At 43.3% G+C, this 20,731-nt stretch overlaps 1 protein-coding gene across 6 annotated transcripts in view; it reads left to right on the top strand.

The window, feature by feature from the left end:
* PISD (phosphatidylserine decarboxylase) overlaps positions 1-20,731 on the top strand; it is a 24,649-nt gene continuing 3,918 nt past the window's right edge. The window contains exons 1-7 of one of the 6 annotated variants that reach the window (XM_057373839.1): positions 10,427-10,841; positions 10,996-11,066; positions 15,142-15,557; positions 17,166-17,331; positions 19,349-19,585; positions 19,706-19,844; positions 20,573-20,719. In XM_057373839.1, coding sequence (XP_057229822.1) covers positions 15,361-15,557; positions 17,166-17,331; positions 19,349-19,585; positions 19,706-19,844; positions 20,573-20,719 — 886 coding nt within the window. In that variant the 5' untranslated portion in view covers positions 10,427-10,841; positions 10,996-11,066; positions 15,142-15,360. Of the gene's footprint in view, positions 72-3,111; positions 3,207-7,047; positions 7,224-10,426; positions 10,842-10,953; positions 11,067-15,141; positions 15,558-17,165; positions 17,332-19,348; positions 19,586-19,705; positions 19,845-20,572; positions 20,720-20,731 lie in introns of those variants that run through there. The other 5 variants (XM_057373844.1, XM_057373843.1, XM_057373840.1 and 2 more) reach the window with 5 other exon arrangements.

Below are 20,731 nucleotides of genomic sequence, written 5' to 3' on the forward strand. Positions count from 1 at the left end.
CGCTGTTCCCGCCCCCAGAGGACGCGGCGGCGGCGGCGTGTGAAGATGGCGGCGGCCGCGGCGCGGAGCAGGTACGGGCATGGTGGGGCTGTCACTGTCATTGTCATTGTCACTGTCACGCCCCGGCAGCACTGTCTGACAGCCGGCACCCCGCGGGGGAGGAGGAGCTGGGCCGGGGGCCGCAGCYGCCCCCTTCTCTCCTCCATCGTTCACTGACGTTTCCCTGCCGGGCTSAGTGCGGTTGTCTCTCCAGCCTTGGCCCTGCCCTTGGCATGTGCGAGGAGCTTTGCTCTCCTTCTCCAAGCTGGAAAGGAASATAAGGGGTTTACGTGTGTTAAGAACGAGAAGCGTGGCCTTGTRTAGTTTTAAATGGGTTTGGCGGTCTGTAGCTGTCAGTGTGTAAGTACTGAGTACAAATCGCTATAGATGGGGGGCAGCCCCTGAATTATGCAATCCCGGGGGAGGATGGCTGTCAGAAGCACCTGGCCGGGCACTGACCTTCCTTTACAGGAGCTATCCTCTTACAGGTTGTGCTTTTCATAGCAAGAAAACAGATTAAAGAATACTGTTTCTAGGCTACAGTTCTGTGTCTTAGACAGAACACAGAGTCCCCTTATTCCCCCTTCTCTCTMAAAACCTGGAGCAAACACCATGTGCACAGAGTGTGCCGTTACCTCCGGGCTCAGTGCTGGCAGTGGAGTGTTGTTCCCTGCACAGAGGTGGCTTGAGACACAGAGGGGCTGAAGTTAACGTGGAATTCCTTGGCAGTTCTTTCTCCATCAGCCTCCAGTTGGGTGGGAGAGGCAGGAGGTCAATACTCCCATTTGTACCCATCAAGGTCAGGCTGTYAGGAGCTGGGAAGGTGAGACTGTTTAGTCTTGGCACCTCTACCTATTTTTAGACGGATTTCAGAGTAAAGTGGAGACTGATTTTCCAGTGTTGGACAMCACAAACAATTTTGGTAAGAGCTTAGGGTTGTGTGTTGTGTCCTTTCTCTGTGCTGATGTGTGTGAGGATGTACCAAGTCCCGGTGTGTTCAGCCCTGCTTCAGCAGCGTGAACAGCTCCTGGATGCTCCTGTGGAGCCAACACAWCTCATTCTGTTCTGACCATGCATTTTTTTATAGACTGTTATGTAGGAAGGCTAATAAACGTCTCAAATACTAATGCCTTATGCTGCAGCTAAGTTTTAATATTTTTTTCCATTACTTTTTAGCGTTTGAGAACTCTTCTGGTAAATTTAAGTCTAATGCTAACTTGACTAGTTCTTGATTTTTTGAATCCATTAGAAGTAGTCCAAAGGCTCCCAGCTTACTGATGAGCAAGTACTTCTTTTATCTTGGGTGTTTTAATATGTTGTAAAACAGGCCTTGTAAGTCCACAAATTAGTTTAGGTTTGGTGTATGAGCCAAGAGCATCAGGTGACCTCATGACRAATTACCACATGTTGCTCTGTAAAACATACAGGTTCTGCAGCAGTGGGAATGCTTTTTCTGTCTTGCCAAGGAAGTAATACCCTGTGAGATCATGCAGCAGTGTGGCATGTTTAGCACCTGGTTACAGGAATCTGGGGTTTGGGGAGGGTCTGTCCTGTCACATTTGGGTTAATGCAGGRATTTTAATAGAAACAGTGAAACTGAAGGGCACAGTGAGCTATTCTGACACTGCTGGTATGGGGATAAGTGAAGACTATAGCTGTTGGTCCTTAGCTAATGTTGAAGCATAGTCACCAAGTGTGTGCTGGTGTAAGGAGGTGATTTCTAGACAATAAATCTGCTATTTGTGGATTCTTCTTTGAAATAAAGGGATCATATCCATATGTAACTCAGTAGAGACCTGAAATGAATTCTTTAATTTCTTAATGATCACTTCMTGGGATTGAATGGCCCCAGATGATGCAATATCTTGTAAGCTACTGAGGTAATTGTGTCCTCAGCTTGTATCTGATCAAGAGTAGATGAAAGGCCAGAGGGCAGATGAAGACATCCCAGATGAAGACATCCCAGCTGAGGCATTGCCTCCAGCCAATGAACAGGTTACACAAAGATCTGGTTCTTCCCAAGGGCCTCTTGGGGTGAGAACACTGTCCCTGTCCTTCCTGGGATCCTGTTTGACAGCAGGATATTGCCAGGCCACTGTCAAATACTTGTTTAAACATGCTTATTTACAGACTTGGAGCAGTTCTTGTACAACTGCAGTTCTTGTACAACTGCATGTCTTCTTGTCAGATTTATTACAAACATGAAATTAATTGTATAGTAAACACATAAAAAAGTCCTGGTTGAACCTTCTCTCTATATTGGCCAGTTCCAATTCTTTTTAATGTATTTTCAGAGAGGCAGAACCACTCTCACTGCAGTTCACCAGTGAACAGAGTGGTAAGGTAAATTCTAAAGAAGACCTGCTGTGTCTGACAGCCTTTTTACTTTTTCAGCTACACCATTTGGTCTAATAAATGCCATTACTTCTTCATAGAATCCAAAACTTTTCTGTGAAATCCTCCTCCTTCCTGCCTAGATGGTAAAAGCGACATGAACCAAATCCTAAGGGTCTCTCTTGATAGTTGCTCTTGTAGGAGGTTCTTAAATGACACAGTTTTGGCACCCCGGTGGAGATGGAATAATCCCAAACTGGAATCCAAGATGGAATAATCCCAAACTTTTATAATCAAATAATCATTATAAAAGCTGCCACTCCATTTGCATTTTAGAACTTCAAACAGGCCAAGACAGTAAATGCTGATAACATAAACAGTTGCCTGTAAAGGGCTGTTGGCAACATCAGAATCTACAATGCTCACAAAAGTATCAGTGTTACAATAGTATTAAGCCTAAGAGGAAGGTGTCAATATTTGTTAAGAAAAAAAAATWAAGATGAATCATTAAATAAATACTTGCAGGAGCAGTTGGATTGTCAGGTTTTCCATATTTTTTTAGGAAATAAGTAGACCATAAGGGACTAGGCTCAGTGGAAATTTTATGATAATTTGAGGAGATTTTTCCCTCTGTTATTCAGCTGCTAAATATTAGATTGTCACTACACTGAAGTGCTCCCATTTGCATTATTAAATATTTGTACTCAAGCAGCCACTTCTTGTTTGTTGTATTTGCAGTTTGCTGTGCAGCTGTAACTTGCTGGTACRTAAGAACCTGTGTGTTCGAGCTGGAGTCCTGTGGAAGCAGCCCCCTTCTAGGACATTTTTCACTGGTATGTGATGGTTTTATCTACCGATGTTTTTAAATTCAGGGTTACTCAAAGTTAGGCAAATTGTGGTCCCATATGGGGGAAGATGAATTTCTTGAAATTAAAGCAGTAGTGGGAGTCCAGCCTCAAAGACCAATTCGTGGCATTTCCATAGATACAAACTTGCAAATTATGTTTTACTTCTTTGGTGTTACATTTTCCCCATAATTTAGAATTGTATTTATCTTTTTCATAAGACTGTTTATGAGCTGTTATTGATTGTTGCTTTCAAACTTTTCAAAGCATCTGATTTTTTTTTCTAGTGATGTTTTGTGAATAGCAAATTAAACCCCATTTCCCATAGGTTAATTTTTCTTAAATCATTTTTGCACTTTAGCTAGTTTTCTCAGGAGTCTACAGTTCAAAATCACAGTTTAAAAACCACAATATAATTTACCAGAAAGATTCATGTTAGGACAGTGTTTTTTACATTTTAAAAAACCCATTTAAATGAACTTGATGAGCAATAGTTTGTGTACTTTCTACACCTACTGAAGTGACTGACTGGGAAGGGCAACATCAAACTTAAGGCATATTTAGGATGTTGAACTGTATTTTAGAATATTGAACTGTATTACCTGCTTTGTAGTGTAGCTCTTACCAGCTATTCACCTTGAAAAGTCTGAGAAATTCCAATTTCAGCAGCTTAACAGCCCTATAAGAAAGRAAAGGTTTAAATATCCTTTTAAATTTTAATCTGTACTTGTATTTTTAATACAAGATTTTTAATAGATCAGGAAATCAAATGCAGCTGACATKAAATGTTTAAGMCTTGGTTAAATGGTWCTTGCACTTGGAGTTTCTRTAGCTGGRTAATGCTTTGRTGATCACATATTATTGTTTTAAGGAATATTTGTAAACTTGTAGCATATGCATTGTCATATATTAATATCACAACTAATACAGTTTTAAWTTTTTGCTTCCTTGCCAGCTGAGCTATTGGCCCCATTTTCTATAAACATTTCTTTGTGTTAACTTGCCTGTCCAAATGCTTTGTTTGGCATATCATATATGGACATTTCATTATTGAAAAATATGCTTACACAGAGGAATAGRAACAGCAGCTCTTTGTTGTCTATAAATCAAACTCATTACAGAAAAAAAATCTTGGAAGCTGAGACACATAATGCAAAGTTGTTGATCACATGGAATAAAAGGTCAGTTTAGTCAAAATCAGCTTTGAGTTTTGAACAAKTCAACTTTTTAACCTGTCATTTTCTAATTCTAATTGATATTTCAGATTTTGATTTGGATTTAAATCTAGACGACTTGCACATGATGTCATTAGAAAGGAAGGATAACTCTTCTTTAGTTTTATCTCTACYCCTTATAATGGCTTCCTCTAAGCGTTTGTGTCATGTCCTAGAAGAGATTCTTAGTTTGGTCAGAATAATAAAGTAACATTTGTATTTCTGCATAAACTAGAGCATTCCTGCCATTGTGCAGTTTGCTTTCTCATCCTGCGTTTTTCAGTGTTGTTGAATGAATGTGTCTTTTTCATCTGTTCTGGAGAAAGACACTGTTACAACCTTTTAATCTCATTTGCTGAATGTACTCGGTGTTTAAGAGAATGCTGTGACAGGTTGGTTTTTTCTATGAGGGCTTCAGATTCAGGGTACTAGCTAAAAATGTTATTAGTACATGAACAGTCCGGCACCTTTTCCCTCTTGTCCTGGACTTGTTTCTAGTGGCTCTTGTGCCAGSCTATGAGCTTTCCACACATTCTCATGCTGCTTTTCAGGGAGCAGCAGTGGCATCATTAGAGAACACTTTGTTCAGCTGAAATCTAAGCAGTGCCAGCTGCCTAAACCTGGATGTGTTGCCAGAATCAGTAACTAGTGTTCTTGTCTTAGRATTTGTAACCTTGTGTGAATTCCATTTGTGACTGAAAGGTGTGGAATTTTMTTTTGTCAGGGTGAMAAAGCTYAACAGTGGCATGTTGGATGCCTTTGCAATGATCATGTTTTGGAGACTGGTTACAGAAATGATGTTTTATTAATGCTGGAGATGGGGAGAAGTTAAATTTTCATTTATCAACAACTTAAATTGTGTGTGCTGTGGTTGTGGAACACCACATGGTGTGGTCACTATTACAGGAAGAGAAACGTTCACGTGGGTGCAACCAATGGAGGCTCTTGAAGCAGAAACTGCCTCTCCCTGGATCCAAACCAGAAAGAGCTGTTTTGCTGAGGGGTTTTGGTTTGGAATTTGTGAAACGCTGCTGAAATAGCTGAGCAGCTTTGCTAACTTAGAACCAARGATGTGGTGGGAAGGGAGTTAAAGGCTTTAGGGCTAAAGAGTATCATTGGTYTGTGTACAGACATTTCTGTTGAAACAGTGATGCAAAGTTGAAAGGTTGTAGAGTCTTTGTAAATCCAAGTCTGTCTTTTTAAACATTCAGCTGTTCTAAAGGATCCCTCTCCTCCACTGAGCATTGTGCTTTAGGACAGAATAATTTMTAGAATCTTAACTGTAACTGCAGTTGCTGCCTTGTTTGTTTATAGAGTTTGGGKTTTTGCCCCAGAAAAGAAAATCCTTTTTATTTAAAGTAGGAACAAAGCTGGCTTTGTTTTATAATGCACTTAGAAATATAATTTAAGCAACATTTTAAATCACAAGTGCAGGAAAGAAATTATAACAAAATTACTTTATTGATAAAACAAAATGTGGACAAGAATTACTTTTATTGGGCATGTTTTTGCAGCATCATGGCTGAATGCTTCTAATCARCTCAGCTCCTTAGAACTAAAACTCTCCAGACTGTGAAACAATTGAGCTTTGTCTCTCTGTGTGCCTAGAAGTAGAGTTGGTGTTTGAATTCTTTTGGTTGCTAATGCATCCTTTCATAGTCAAAYCCTAAGAAGCCTGATTTTGATGCAGCAAGTTAAAGTCCATTGGGTTTGATTCTGGCACTTCCAAGTTAATGATTGTTGTGGAAATGACAGCAATCAGTATCAAGAATTGGTTCCTCTGTGCTTTTTCTGTCAGGTAGTGATTTGTACTCATCGCTGACAACTTCTGACTGGAAGACAGACAGGAGCAGCTCAGTCCAACACTGATTTACTCATGGRCAGATTGGTTTCCTCTAAAGATTTTGGAAGGGAAATACTCCCACGGCTGTGCCTGTCCCGTGCTTGGTCTGTTGCCTAGTGACCATGCCCTGTCCTTGTATCTCACAGGGACTGCAAGGCTGGAGTTATGCAGCAGCAGCTTGGTAGTTACTCAGTAAAAAAACATGTAATTCTACACATCTCCATTTTCATGTGGTGACTTGTATTACAGTAGAAATGTGCCTGTTTTCCTGTTTACCAAACCTACAGTAAAGCAAGCCATAATTTCCTTCCCTCTTCCAGTTAACTGTACATTCTGGGGATTCCATAACTCCAATGAAAGCTGTAATATCTGAAAMACACAAAGTTTCACAGCAGTACAGATTGTTCCCCAGCAACTGATTATTCCACATAGTACCACCATTCTCACAGTTGGAAAGTATGATAGCACTGTCAGACACTGATTTTATGCATTTCTCCATGATCAGGAAGCACAGTTTATAAATATCATTTGGGGAGAAGACTGTTGGAAGCATGTGGGGTGTCAGGGAGGGGCATGAGGTTAAAATCACTGATGACCAATTAGTGTTGGTCAGCTGAGTTTCAGTAACTTGGTAAACTGCAATAACTGAAGTACTCAGGAGCATCTGTACATACCTTCTGTGCCAGATTTATTTTCTAATTCCATTTTCATCACCCAAGCTCACATCCCTCACKGCACTCTTTTCTGAAGTCTGGGATTTGTTGTGTTACAGACAGGAAGAAGCTTCACACTGCTCCGGTGCGGCAAGTCTTCCGCCTGCGGTTCTTCCATGTCCTGGTAGCTACAGGTGGAGGATATGCAGGATACAGAAAATATGAGGATTACAAGTTGAGACAGCTGGAGAAGAGAGGCATAGAGGTRCCTGTGAAGCTTGCAAGTGAATGGGAGGTAAGAAACTTGGGACAATTTTATTTTTGCCACGTTTGATGCAAAGCTTCTTTGCTTCMATTTCAACACAGGAATCTTTGTCTCTACTGACAACATGTTCTTAACAACCCATGGAATTAAAGTTTCTGTCACTTCAGTAGCTCAGTTTGGCTGAAGTCGTGACACATTAGGAACTGCCAGCAGCTCCTCCATCTTTTAGTGTGGCTGACAGCATATTGTGCTTCAAAGAAAGCTGAGATGGAACTAATACCTGGTTAATAAAAATCTACCTGTTTCCTGTGTGAATATACAGCAAGACCATCTTTTCATATGTAACCATTAGATCTGTAATCCCTCTTGATYCTGAGGGATTTTTGCCTTTTTCTTTTGGATTTCAAGGAGTTGAGAAATTATTGTGGAATTGCAGTGTGAGTGTATCATATTCATGGGTCAAACACCCATTGCAGCATTGAAGTAAGAAATACTTCATGACTTGCTGTAACTTCTATATTAGAGCTTTTGAAATATTAAGTATATTGTACAACTCCATGTTGGACAATTTAGAGTGTATGTGGTGTTCTTCCAAACAGCCAGGTGAGTGCCTGCTTCAGTGTCACTTGTGAAGGCAAGGAGTTAAAAATTCTAGGATTGTAAGGYTGTGTAGGAGATGCTTCAGTGTGACCTTTGGCATCCTGGTTTCTTTGCATTCCTGAGCACACTGCCAGTGTGTGAGTGATTTGGGTGCCTGGGCTGGAATCCCTAAATTCATTTTAACTAGTGACCCAAAACAGATTCGATCCAGACAGTCCAGATGCTAACAGCTTAGGCTGTGATAGCTCCTGAGGAATCTGTCTGTAAATCTGTCTTCTGTATATTCTTTTCCTGCTGAAATTTGTTTCAAATGGGTTCTGATTAAAAAAGAACTGGTAAGTGTCTATGGAGTATGTATTTAACAAGGCAATGTCAATTCAATTTTGATACTTGAAAACAAATATTCTTTTGTTACTGTTCATACTTTTCAGTATGAAGTTGGGTAATTCTCTTACTGAATTTGCATTCTGCCATTATACTGATAYGCTGGTTTGTTATTATTTGGTGAGCTTAAGAGTATTGCTTTTGATGAAAGAGCTCTAAAGGATTTGGTTTTTACAGTGGGGAAACACACAAAGAATTTCAAACTGATAAGCAGGGCCCCAAATGCAGCAGATCCTGGTAGGAGAGTAACAAGATGCCCTAGTCCTTCCTCATGTGTTTAAAGAACTTAATACTTCTGTGGGAGGGAAAGGAAGCTCAACAGTTATGAGGAAAAAGAGAAACTGTTCAGACATGGCAAGAAATATTCCAAACAATGAAGGATTCAAGAAAAATAAGAGCTGCATTGTGCCTTTTTATTGTAAAGTGGAGTGGGKTTTTTTTGCTGATCTATCATTTTCCATTATTCTGGTTTTTGCATCACTGGACACACACTTAGGAGTGTGGAAGAGGGGGTGTTGACTTGTTATTAGGGCAGAATAAGCTTTTGCATAGGCAGAGAGAGACCAAGTATGATTGAATGGGCTTTGGAAGAGTGATATAGAAAAAGAACCTGGTGCACATGCCCTCACTGCCGAGCCTGCTGCTCTGAAGTGCTGATTCCATGGTACCTCATGTTCCCGGGGGAATGTGGACCATCTTCCTTCCACCTGCCAGCTCTGTGTGTAGAGCAGATTRCCCTGCTTCTGAGCACAACACAGATATTAAACGGGTAATCTTCACCCGGGTGAGCAGGCAGGGAAGCACTCCCGGTAGCAGAGGTACATACTGGGATCCTCACTGAGGTGTGCATCATTTTCGACTGAATTACAGAGTCAGTACACTTCTGTGTGGTTTTGTTTTGTTTGAGCTTAATAAAAGAATGGGGGGAAAATGAATCTGGTTCAAGTCAAGTGCCCCTTAATTTTCTCCACAGGGAAAGACAGAACTATTGTTTCTTTAGCACAGACCTTTTCTTTCTGTAATTTTCTTAGAGACATTCTGTCGCTAATAGCTTGAGCTGATTAACGCCTTAGTGTCTCCTRCTGTGAATACCAGGGGGGATCAGCTTTCATTTAATTAGATGAGGTAAAGCAGAGGGCTTGGAGGGAGACAGGTAGATGTTTATCAGATGCATGGAAGCTTATTGTTCCAAATCCTTGCTGTCACAGARCATTTCCTGGCTGGGATCTGCATGCATGGCATGCCATTCATRTGCTAACTAGAGGCTTTTTGCTGCTTTTTACCTGGGCACTGGGGCACTGTTGATACAGGAGCAAAGAATTACTGTGGGAAACCTTGGCCACGGGAAAGTTTGGAGGAACAGAATGACCAGATGAACAAGAATTTTGAGAGAGAGGAACTTGTAGGTGTCCTTTGCTCCTCTAGTTCGTTCTGTTCTGTGTAAGGAAAAAGTTTGTTGGAGTCATGTGTGCCAGGAAAAGCACACTAAACGTTCYTGTAAGTGAGCTGCAGAGTTTAAATTGCAGCTTCTTGTCACAGGCCAATTTTTAAAAAATGGCAGCCTAGTTCATCAGGGAAGTGCTTGAGCATGATTTAGGATCTGGATTCTCAGAAGAACAAAACAGCCTTTCCTCAGAAAACGCTTGTATTTATGTAACAGAGGATACTGRAGCTCTTTGGCAGTACAACAAAGCAGCTGCTTTTTTTGGCCAATAGGAGACTTTCAGTATTATGGTAAGAGGTGTGTATCAAGTTCAGGAAAGAGCTAATGATGGAAGATTTTTTTTTACTCCAAATTCGGAAGAATGAAACATCTCCAGTTGGTTAGTCTGCTCCTTCTTGCTACCAGGTTCTGATACTTRGAGTTTTATTGGAGCATACAATAATATGCAATTATTAAGAAGATCCTTATAAAGTGGTCCAAACAACTAAGATGGCCAGAGAATGTTAAAAGCAGTGACATTTCAGCGGCATCAAACTGTGTAAAGGGTGCAATGGTGTAAACACTCGGTTGTCCTGGAAAATTGAACCAAGTAAAATGAGTTTGGGTTTGTGATGGTTTGTTTTTTTTTTTTTTTAATCTGACCAGTGGGAAGGCTTTTTGACTAGATGAGTCTGTTCTATCTTATGAAACTTCCTGAGCATTTTGCTGGYATTATGGAGCAATTTATCTGCGCATTTCAGAATCAGTTTATGAGACTACAACACGCTTTTCTGCTTTGGCTGCCAGTGCCTGTGTGGGATTGTGTTAGCGCAGCAGGACACGCGGTGGGAAGCTGTCTCCGGGAAGCTGTGCCATGCACGGCATCCGCACCCGTGCCTTGTTCCCCGACAAGTCTCTCTCCCCATTGTCCGGGCCAGCGGCTCTTTGGGAAGCTGAGTGCTGATCCCCAGGAGAACCCGACCCTCCCAGGGCAGTCCTTTCTCCCGCGGGCGAGACATCGCTGTCGCCGTGTTCCGGTGTCTCTTCCGTTCGGTTTGTGTTGTCCTGGCCCCTCCTCCGAAGGGGCCGGGGCCCTGCGGGAAGGAGCCGCCGTGCGGTGCGAGTGGCTGSAGGCGAGGCGGGGCAGGGCAGCGGCCCCGAGCCGCTTCCTTAAGGCGAGGAGGGGCCGGCATCGCCGCGGAGCAGCGAGCGGGGCCGGGGCTCGGTGTCACCACCGGGAGGTAGGTGGGGATCTGCCGGGCGGGATGCGGCTGTGGCCGCTCCGCTCCCCTGCCCGGCCGGAGAAGGGGCCCCGGGGGCGGGATGGCGGCGGCGCCACGGGGGGGTTCGCGGTCCGCTGAACTTTGTTCACGTGTCTGAAAACTGCTTTGAAAGGAAGGGTCGGTGTCGTATTTCGGCGATTGGAGGCGAAAAGCCGGGACGAAGGAGACTTCCCGGGGCATCAGGTAAGGGCTGCTGGACCGCAAGGCAGATAGATGTGCGAGGGCTGGCGGCCAGGGGGTGATTCACTCTGGCTTGCTGGAATTGTAGGTGRTGTTCCAAAGTCGACATTCTCATGAGTAATCCCTGAGTGGATTTAAACACAATGAGTCTCTTGGAGCAGCCTTATCGGAGTTCAGAGTCCCGCGGGGCGGGCAGGGGGGCGAGGAGCCGCCCGAGCCTTTGCGCAGCTTCCGCCGGTGCTGCTCTGTGGGGAGGATGTAACGCGACTTACGCTTCCTTTAGAGCTCCTTTATGGAGCTGAAAGTTTGCTTTACCGATATCTTAAACTAAAATAACGGGGGAATAGTAGGGGTTGGTAGTGGGCAATGTTGTTTTAAAGCATTAATTGGAAATTATTACTACGATGTATTAAAAGGGTGCCTTAAAGCCTTATCTTCTTGTTTCACGGAAGAGATCTTTGAGACAGTATAACAGGCTTTTTGCACAGAATTCAGATTTAAGTTTCAAAAATAACCCAGTCGTCTGTGACTATCCTAAAATACTACTTTTTCCGCCTCCTGTATTTATATATAGCAATTGAAAGAGCAATGTAAAACTAGGGGAAAACAATAAATAGCTTTTTTTTCATAAAACACTAAGAAAAAAATGTATAGAAATACTTTTTCAAATGGGAAGTAAAGAATTTCAGCCCCTAAGGGTGGGTGCAGCCGAGCGCGATACATTTCACATCCAGCGCTGGTAAATCCGCGGAGAGCGGTCCCGTTGGCCGACTCCTCCCGCTGARCCGGGGGCGAAAGCGCTGCCCGGCAATCCCGTGGCCTTGGCAGACGCTCAGAGTGCGCTCAGGTTTCCCAGCAGCATCGGGGCATTTCTGCCGTGCTCTCGGGGTTCAGGAGCTCCTGCCTGGCTGTGCAGTGTCCAGTGTTTCTCCTGCCGGGCTGCCTGCGGAGGCGGCTGGGTGGGAGCAGGATGACGTGTGTGATAYTCAACAGTTACTGCTGGGAAAGGAACGGGACCTTGAACGAACGCTTACCGAGTACGTCTCCCCTGACTGAAAGAACGTGTTTTTGCTGGCACTTGAATACAGCACTGGGATGCATTCGGTGCATTTTTTAAACAGTAGTTCTGTTACCAAATGTAGAAAGTGTGACCTGAGGCTTTGAGCACTGACCAGCACATTCATTCCAAGCCTAATGATTCATGCTTATGGTTTAAAACCGAGGCTGCAGGTTTGAAGTTTAGTTGCATATTAGTCTTTCTTTTTARAACTTGAGAGAACTTGAGTAGTTAACTACTTGACAAGTAATTAAATGAGGTCACACTGGATTTGATGGTATTTGAGCTGACAGAGCAGAAGGGTGTTGCATAGCTGGCAGATTAGCAGTTCTCTATGAGATAATAATTCTCTGTGGATTGATACCTGCTGGTAACTGCCCAGCGTGGATTCTGGGTGAGTTCAGACAGGTGAGGGACTTTGRTATTGGTGTCCAACCCCTACAAACCAAAAAAATTTAAGATTTTTGTCTAAGCTGATGATGACACAGGCTTTGGGCACTGCCTGCATCCCAAGAGGTGCAGCTGTTGAGATACCATTATATGAGTTCCTCTGTAATGAGCTGTTTGATGAGCAGTTCTTGTTCCTTTCCCCATGGAAAGCAGGTATACTCAGAATGGATTTTTCATTTCAGCCTTCTTACACTGCTTGCACAGTAGGAACTGTACATTGCTTCTAGGGCAGCCACAGAGGGATGGCAACTTGCCATGTATGTCAGCATCTAAGCCGGACTCAGATATTGGCATCCTGGTGACTGTAATGAGGGCAGTAGAACAGAACTTAAGGAAAACTTTTTGCTTGGCTGAGCTCAGTTTTTTATAAGAAATTGAGAAATAAAAGGCTTTTAACACCAGTATTTTTTCCTTCCAGGAGAGGGGTCTCTCTTGCCCCTCAGTTTTTTGTTTTGGATCGAAGGATTATATTATCCACTGCATCAGGCTGTAGAACATTTCAGTGTCTGGGTTTTATCAGGGAGCAGATCCGCTGTTTAGCTGGTTCCAGGCTTTAGTAGAAGCAAGCTTATTCAGTCTAGAATATAGTATTTCCTTAAAAGTTTTGAGGGATAAAATTATTGGAAGAGCTTGTGGGTTACCTTGCTTATCCTGAAGGAAAGAGCACTGAAGCAAATGTAGATAAGACTTGTTTTTGCTGTGYTGTCTCTCTGCAAAGTTGTGCAAGGGTGAAGGTTGCACAGGAGGAGATGGGATGGGGAGCAGGGTTCCTGCCCAGCTCCACCAGTGCCAAACAAACTCACTCCCCACAGGTCTGTGAATGCACCTGTTCACTGTGAAAAATGATTTTGTCTTGGCCTGATGAAATGTCTGTTGAAACAATGTCGATTTAGTTTGTTGCTGTTTAAAATGGAGTATTTAGTGGTGGTAATTTCTGATGTTCTCTGTGAATCGAGAAGTAGCTCCCCTGTGCTGCTTGTTGCTTTTCTTTGAATTTTGATAGGATTTTGGCTAACTGCTTTCAGCATTTACTATACAGATGGCTTCGTTTTTGTTGTGTAGGAGTTTCTTGTGCCAGCCAGAGAAAGACTAAATTATACTTAAATAGGAAAACAGAGTTGGCGCAAGGCTCAAGGAGGAAAGTGTATTTTTTGAGTGCTTTCAGATGATCTTAAATTTGCCTTCTTTCAATTAGCTGTATATATATATATATWTTTAATAATATACMGTTGTTAAAATTTAGCTTAGACACCAYGCAGACAGGTCTTGGAAATTCCTGACACACAGAACACCATATAGAAGCTTTCCTCCTGAAAAAAATACTCTTAATGCAGGATCTCCAGAGGTGYTTCTAGGGAGTATCTGTAATGTTTGGAGTTGAAGGCCAATCAAAATACACAATTACTGCTTGGGTATTTTCTTTTTGAAGCCTAACTGGGATCCCATGAGCTAGTTAATTCTAGCTTTTTGTGCTGGTCCTCCCATTCCTGCCTTATCCCTATTGCAATACAACCTTTTCCCTCAGAGCAGGAGTGCTCTTTTTGATCTGCTCTGTTAGGTACACTTAGGTACACTTTTCATGGTGCTTAGAAGGCTTTGGAAACAAGGAAGGGGTTTTTTGGTTGTTTTCAACCCAGATTTAGCAGAAAGCAGAAGTTGAAATGGAGCCGCTATAGTCAGCCCCGAACTATTCTGAGTATTTGGTTTAATCTTGAGGTGAGATGTAGCTATCTGACTTCCACTTTCTGAACCGGGGTTCCCTTCATGATCCAAATCCAGTCCCAGGAGATGCAGAAAATCTATGTTTGATGTGTGTTATGTAGGGCTAAAGAGGGAAGTTTCTCTATGTACATTTAGAATGCTCAAACAGAAACGCTGCATCCTTTGGTCTTTAAAAACCAAAACAGCTTCCTTTATTCCTGTTTTGTATTTTAGTTCTACTGGACACAAAAACTGTGACAGTACTGAAAGTCACTAATAGACAGATAACAATTCTTTTATACATAATTCTCAGGCTGGCCCTAAAACTGGCTTATTTTGTATGTACCTGGTTATTTGCAGAAGAATGTCCATTACGTGTTCCCCTAAGTGACAGTTTTGAGATGGAAGGAGACTTCAGGAGATGGATGTTCATATCTGGCAAGGGTTGTAAAACAGAAAGATGTTTTTTCCATTCTGTTTTCTTCTTTCCAAGCTGGACACTAAGAGCAGAAAAAGATTTTTGGTGCCCAACAGTCCAGAACTCCTTTAGTGGCAGCTGCTGCACTGCAGAATTGAAGCTGGGAGTTATCTCCTCCTCCTCTCCGCCCCACTCCTCCTCCCAGCCTCACATTCGGGCTGGCGCTGGGATGAGCTGTGCAAGGCCAGTTGGCTGCTGCTCTCACTAGTGCATCGCTGCCCAGCAGCCTGGGACAGACTGCAGGGTGTTTTTTGGGGAGTTGGGTTTCGATGGCCACCCGGACTAGCAAGAAACAAGGACTGCTCATATGGACAGCTCATTTTTATTGTATGCAGAGTCGGCTTTGTAGTGGGATGTTGAAATGTGACACAATGCCTGTTTGTTTGCAATAGCCGCAACCCTCGTAGCAGAGATTCAAGTGGGAAACAGAGAGGGAATCCAGAGACAAACCAGCGGGGGATTTAGGAACTGTGACGCCGTGTCCTCTCTCCTGTGCCGGAGCAAGCAAAGGAAAGAGAGGTAGAGGAAAAAAGACTGAGCCTTGCAACAGCCATCACCCTGACGATGTGTCAGTCAAACACCCTGCAGGGACCAGAGCTCCACACAGGGAAATGGTGAGATGCTACAAAGCTTTATCTAACCCTCCATCCTCTTGCTACAACCTCCGCAAAGTTAAAATTCATGTCCGGAGGCTGCGTTCAGGGAACGGCGGCAGCAGCAGCTGTGCCGGGGACCAGCACCCACAGCTGGACAGTCCAGGCCCGGCTGCCTCTGCCGGTGGGACACCAAGTAGGAGAACTCGTTTCAGGTACTCTTCAGTGTTTTCTGCTTTGCAGCAATGGTGACTGAAGTGGGAGGGAGGCTGGGAGGGTTTCTGGGCAGAAGGACCGGGAGCCATCTGGGAAGCTTTTGTTTGGCCTAATTACTRTAAAGCTCCTTATGCATTGCATTGGCAGAGAAGGGCATGCTGTTCCCTGACAAGGGGAATGGGGATGCTTTCATTCCTTTCCCTTCTACTGTCTGTCACTAGGAGAATGGAAAAATTAGTTGAGGGGCCGSTCTGAAACCAGGCCAAGGCAGTGAGAAGCCTGAGGGCTCCAGAGCGATGCAGCTCTGCAGGGATTGGTCCAGSAGCGACTGCAGTGAAGGGGGGGAGAGCAGCAGGAGGGGGAGAACGGGACCCAGCCCGGCTCCTGGCCCACCAGCCCTTGCAGGCTGCTGGGTGCTAAGGATGGGAAGGAAAATGTGAAGTGTYCCTTCCTATTCCCCTGTCCAGTCAGTCCCACCTCCTGCAGAGAAGCTGGCTTTAACTCTGCTGAGACAGCACTTTTGCTCAGGGTTCTTTTTCCTTGTTGCAGTATGATGCACAGATAATTCTCTGTTTATTTATTAATTCTTCAGGGGAAAGAAGTTTTGTTCACTGCAGAAAAAAAATCTCTGAGCCAAAAGCACCATCTTATTTCCTGAAGTGGTGACAATTGTACCTGTCTCCCTGATATTTTAATTCTGATCCAAGTTTTGAAAAGAATAAGCTGGCAAGAAAATTTCCTTTAAAATTCTCAGCTTCTTTCTATCTTGGCAAGACATACGCAGTATTTTGTAGTTCCTCCTCTATGTCACAGAATCCCTTGAGAGAATGAGCTGTAGGAGCAGCCAGAMTGTGCCACTTGAGTTTGTGTGTGCACATCAGTGTGTCCTGGTTGCAGGGGAACAGTCTCCTAGTCAGGAGTTCAGTCAGTCATTTGAATAATTTGCCTTCAGGTAGGCAGATTTCCATTTGAYAATGGGATCTTGGAAATGCCAGTGTTTTTTTCATGAATAGAAGCCAAAGAATAAATGGCGACCTGAAGGGCTTTGCATCCAGACGTCCTGCAAGGGTCTGAACTGAAGCCCTTGATGTCTGTCCTCTGCTAAGAAGCTGAGTAGCTTTWCCCTCTGAGAGTTAGAAGGTCAACTTCTCCCCATAGCCATGAGATCCCTCTCAGTCAGGACGTCCATGTAAGAAAAAAAATCAGAGATGCAGCTGGTTGTGAGGCAGAGGAATTGATTATTGGGCTATGGAGACTAGATTGTCTTGCCAGTATTGTCTTGCCAAATATTAGTTTTGTCCACACGTTCCCTTTTCAGAACCAGAGTACTCAGTGAAACCAGTCTTATCTTTAATTTTTGAGGGTGTCATTCATAAATGTGACCTGTGAGGGTGAACACCATTATTTGGACAAARAACTTTTGGTTTTTAGATTTAACTGTTCTTCTGTTGTGGGAAGGGGAAGGACTGATGAAAATAAAGGAGTAAAGACTTGTAGGATCAATGGTAAAGTCAGTTTAGCAGGAATAACTCACCCCAGCTGTGGGGAGCTGGTGGCTCTGCAGCTGAGATGCCTGACCCTCTGATGTTGTGTATGTAATCTTTCAGGTTGCAATTCCCCCAGCTGGCCCTGAGGCGAAGGTTGGGCCAGCTGAGCTGTATGTCTAGGCCTGCTCTGAAACTCCGTTCTTGGCCTCTGACTATTCTCTATTACCTTCTGCCTTTCGGTGCTCTTAAACCCCTGACCAGAGTGGGATGGAGGCCTATGAGCAGGGTAAGTGTGAGCAGGTCTCTCGCGCGCCGTGTCTGGGAGCTGTGTGTCCTGGAGGAGCTGGCAGCATCTGGGGGGAGATTCCTTCATGCAGGACTGCCTGCTGATCACTGGGTGAAAACAGGCACAGTTCATGCTTCTGTTTAGTTCTTACTGTTCATGGTTCTGTTGACTAATTGCTTCACAGAGAAGTGATTTTTTCAGGACCAGAGAATTACTTTGTCCTCTAACAGGGGAAGTAAAAAACTTCTGAARGAATTCAGTCACCTCACAGTRTMAAGGCTAGGGCAAGGAAGACCAAAYCTCTTGGCAAGTTCCTTTTCACAGTCAGGTTGAAATGGTCTCTTGCTTTTTGTTATTTTGGCACAGAGAGGGTTTGTTCCTCAAGTTCATTGAGCTTTTGTAGTCCAGCATGTCCAAATGATATRCAAATCTCTGCTCTGATACTGTTGAAAGCAAGGTATGGGATGCTTTGCACCTAGTAATTCTCCCCACAAATCACGCAGTTTCAGAATCCAACAAGCAAGTAAGTATTTTGATTAAAAACRGGAACAAAATTGCCATTCTTAAGCCTATTTCACTGAACATCTGTTCCGTTTAAACCCATCAACTTGAAAACCAGGCTCCTTTGAAGAGAAGGGGCAACTAGGAAATACCACTTGWGACAATTTGTGTGATTTTATAATTGTACATACATTTTCTATGTTTGTAGAAAACAGCAGTTATTTTAGAAATTAATACTGTATAGGGCATGTCAAAATGGYAACACATTCTTTCCCTCAGTACCTCAGCTTATATAACATAAAGTATTATTTAGAAGGTTTTATCTGAAGTAAGATTAGGTTGGTACTTGGTTTCTGAAATAACCCAGTATGTACCCAGGATGGTGATTTGTATGTGGAATCCTAATTTGCTGTATTTGGTATAATGGAGCCAATGTATGCTTTTGTGTTTATTGCTGTGTTTTGCAAGATTTAATTATTGAGGATATGACTAATATTGAGAACAAATGATGACTCTCACTAAGAAAAAACCCAAGTTTTAGCTGGGAGTTAAATGTAGTTGTTCAAAAACACAGCACCAGTCAGCAGATCACCACTTCTTYTGCAAAACTGGTTTCAGAGTGTTCAGTTCCCTTGGTCCATATTCCCCAGCTCCCCCAGTTACATAATAGCCTTGTGAGCTTCCTGGCTGACAGGATGTACCACAAACCCCAGAAGAGYTGTCTGCTGGAATTATCAACAGAAAGATGTTGTCATCTGTTCACTTACATCAACAGCAGATACCTCTTGCCAAATTGGTTTCATTTGTTTTCCTTGCTAAAACTTGGGGCTTTGGTGTATATCTAAAGGCGTATTTCTACAGAAATAAATGCACTTAATATTCTTGCAATTTGCAACTTCAGTTGTTGTAAGAGAAGGAGTAAAGCTGGTGTAAGTTTGTACCAGTGTAGCTGCATCCTTATGGGTATATTTCTTTGATGGTACTTGTGTCATTGTAACACACAGTACTGGGTGTGGGAAACACCCTCAGTAGCAGATTGATCTGAGGAGCATGTCATTCAACACTGAGAAGTTAYTTTCAGTCAATTTTCATTCGGTTATTCACAAAAAGTTATACATTGGTAATGTTAAATGTCTCTGATTAGCATTCTACTAGAATATGTGCAATATCTCTTTTTTCTGTAAGCCTCACATTAGGCAGTTTCCAGTAACTTAAATATGAAACTTCAGCCTGCAGTGGAGTGGAAATTCAGTAACTTCAATATGAAACTTCAGCCTGCAGTGGAGTGGCTTCAGTATAGTTATATTAAGTTTCATCCTGTCCCTTATCTACTCTCACCAGAAGGGAGGGAGTGAGGATGAAGTGCAAGTGTTAATTTTTTGCCGCCTTAAAGGCTACTTTGAGTGTGATATAACCCATGTATTCACAGAACAGGATGATCCTTTTTCCTGTGTCATTGGGAGAAGTGAGCCATCAGTGGGGAGAACTCACTGAGCTGCTGCAATTCTTYCTTCAGGTTGCCCTGTACAAATCAGTCCCAACTCGGCTGTTCTCCCGAGCCTGGGGTCGCCTGAACCAGGTGGAGCTGCCCACGTGGCTGCGGAAGCCCGTGTACAGCCTGTACATCTGGACCTTYGGGGTGAACATGAAGGAGGCAGCTGTGGAGGATCTGCACCACTACAGGAACCTCAGCGAGTTCTTCCGCAGGAAGCTGAAACCACAAGCACGGCCAGTCTGCTGTGTGCACAGTGTGGTGAGTGAAAGGAAGGGAGGGCTTTACCCAGCGCTGCCAGCTTYCCTCAGCCCCCAGAGGAATGGCACTGCTTCATGGGGAATTAATGAACTTTGTTTCAATTTTTTCTCTTTGCTGTAGATTAGTCCCTCTGATGGAAAGATCCTTAATTTCGGACAAGTAAAAAACTGTGAAGTGGAGCAAGTAAAAGGGGTTACTTATTCTCTGGAATCTTTCTTGGGACCTCGCATCTCCACAGAGGAAATGCATTTTAGTCAGGGTGAGTTCTGTGTCAGTTCTGCATTTATTCTGCTCTGTCCTTGCAATGTTCTCAGAAATAATGAGACTAAGAGAGATGAAAAAAAGTAACCAATTCCTTGCATTGTCAGGAACAAAAGCAGGTCTGATTTTTGATGATAACCATGTCACTGTTCTAGTTCTCCTCTTTCTCACCTGTGGCTTTATACAGTCATGCCTGGCTCATTCTGATTATCTGAACTGAGTTGCTTGGTTCCTACACTTGACTCCAAGATGTCTTGCTATATCATGGCTGCAGCACTCCTGTGACTCCAATCACATTGAAATGGGCCCAAGCACTGGGAAGCAAAAACTGTATAAACTACTCCTTAACAASATTTATGCTCAAGCAGTATCCCTCTAATAACTTGGAGGATTCTTTACAAGTTCCATTCTTAAAGGGCAGCTTTAATACAAATTCTGTTGTACAGGATTTCAGTTCCTGTTTTGCTTAGGGAGGAGCGAACTCCAAAAGTAAGAAATTTTCACAATGATTACAACAATCCAGGATCTAATTTTGTTGTAAAGGAAAAGGAACACTTGAAGTATTGGATTCCTGGATGAAATACATGTTTTTGTAGTTTCTTGAGTCCACATGGGCTGCATTTAATCCTCTGCTATTGCACTGGCCCTAACATAGACTGCCTGGCTGYGGTAGATGACTGCAGGAGGAGTATCTTTAACCTCTTCCTTTCCTTGCTTTCTCTGCAGCCCTACCTGGTAACTCTTTTCAGCAACAACTGGTCACAAAGGAGGGGAATGAGCTCTACCACTGTGTAATCTACCTTGCACCAGGGGATTATCACTGCTTTCACTCGCCCACGGACTGGACAGTGTCACACCGACGGCATTTCCCAGGTTGGTTTCTGT

This window comes from Malurus melanocephalus, unplaced genomic scaffold (genome assembly GCF_030028575.1).
Source record: "Malurus melanocephalus ecotype Western Australia unplaced genomic scaffold, MMel_1.1 scaffold_208, whole genome shotgun sequence".
Lineage (NCBI taxonomy): Eukaryota > Metazoa > Chordata > Aves > Passeriformes > Maluridae > Malurus > Malurus melanocephalus.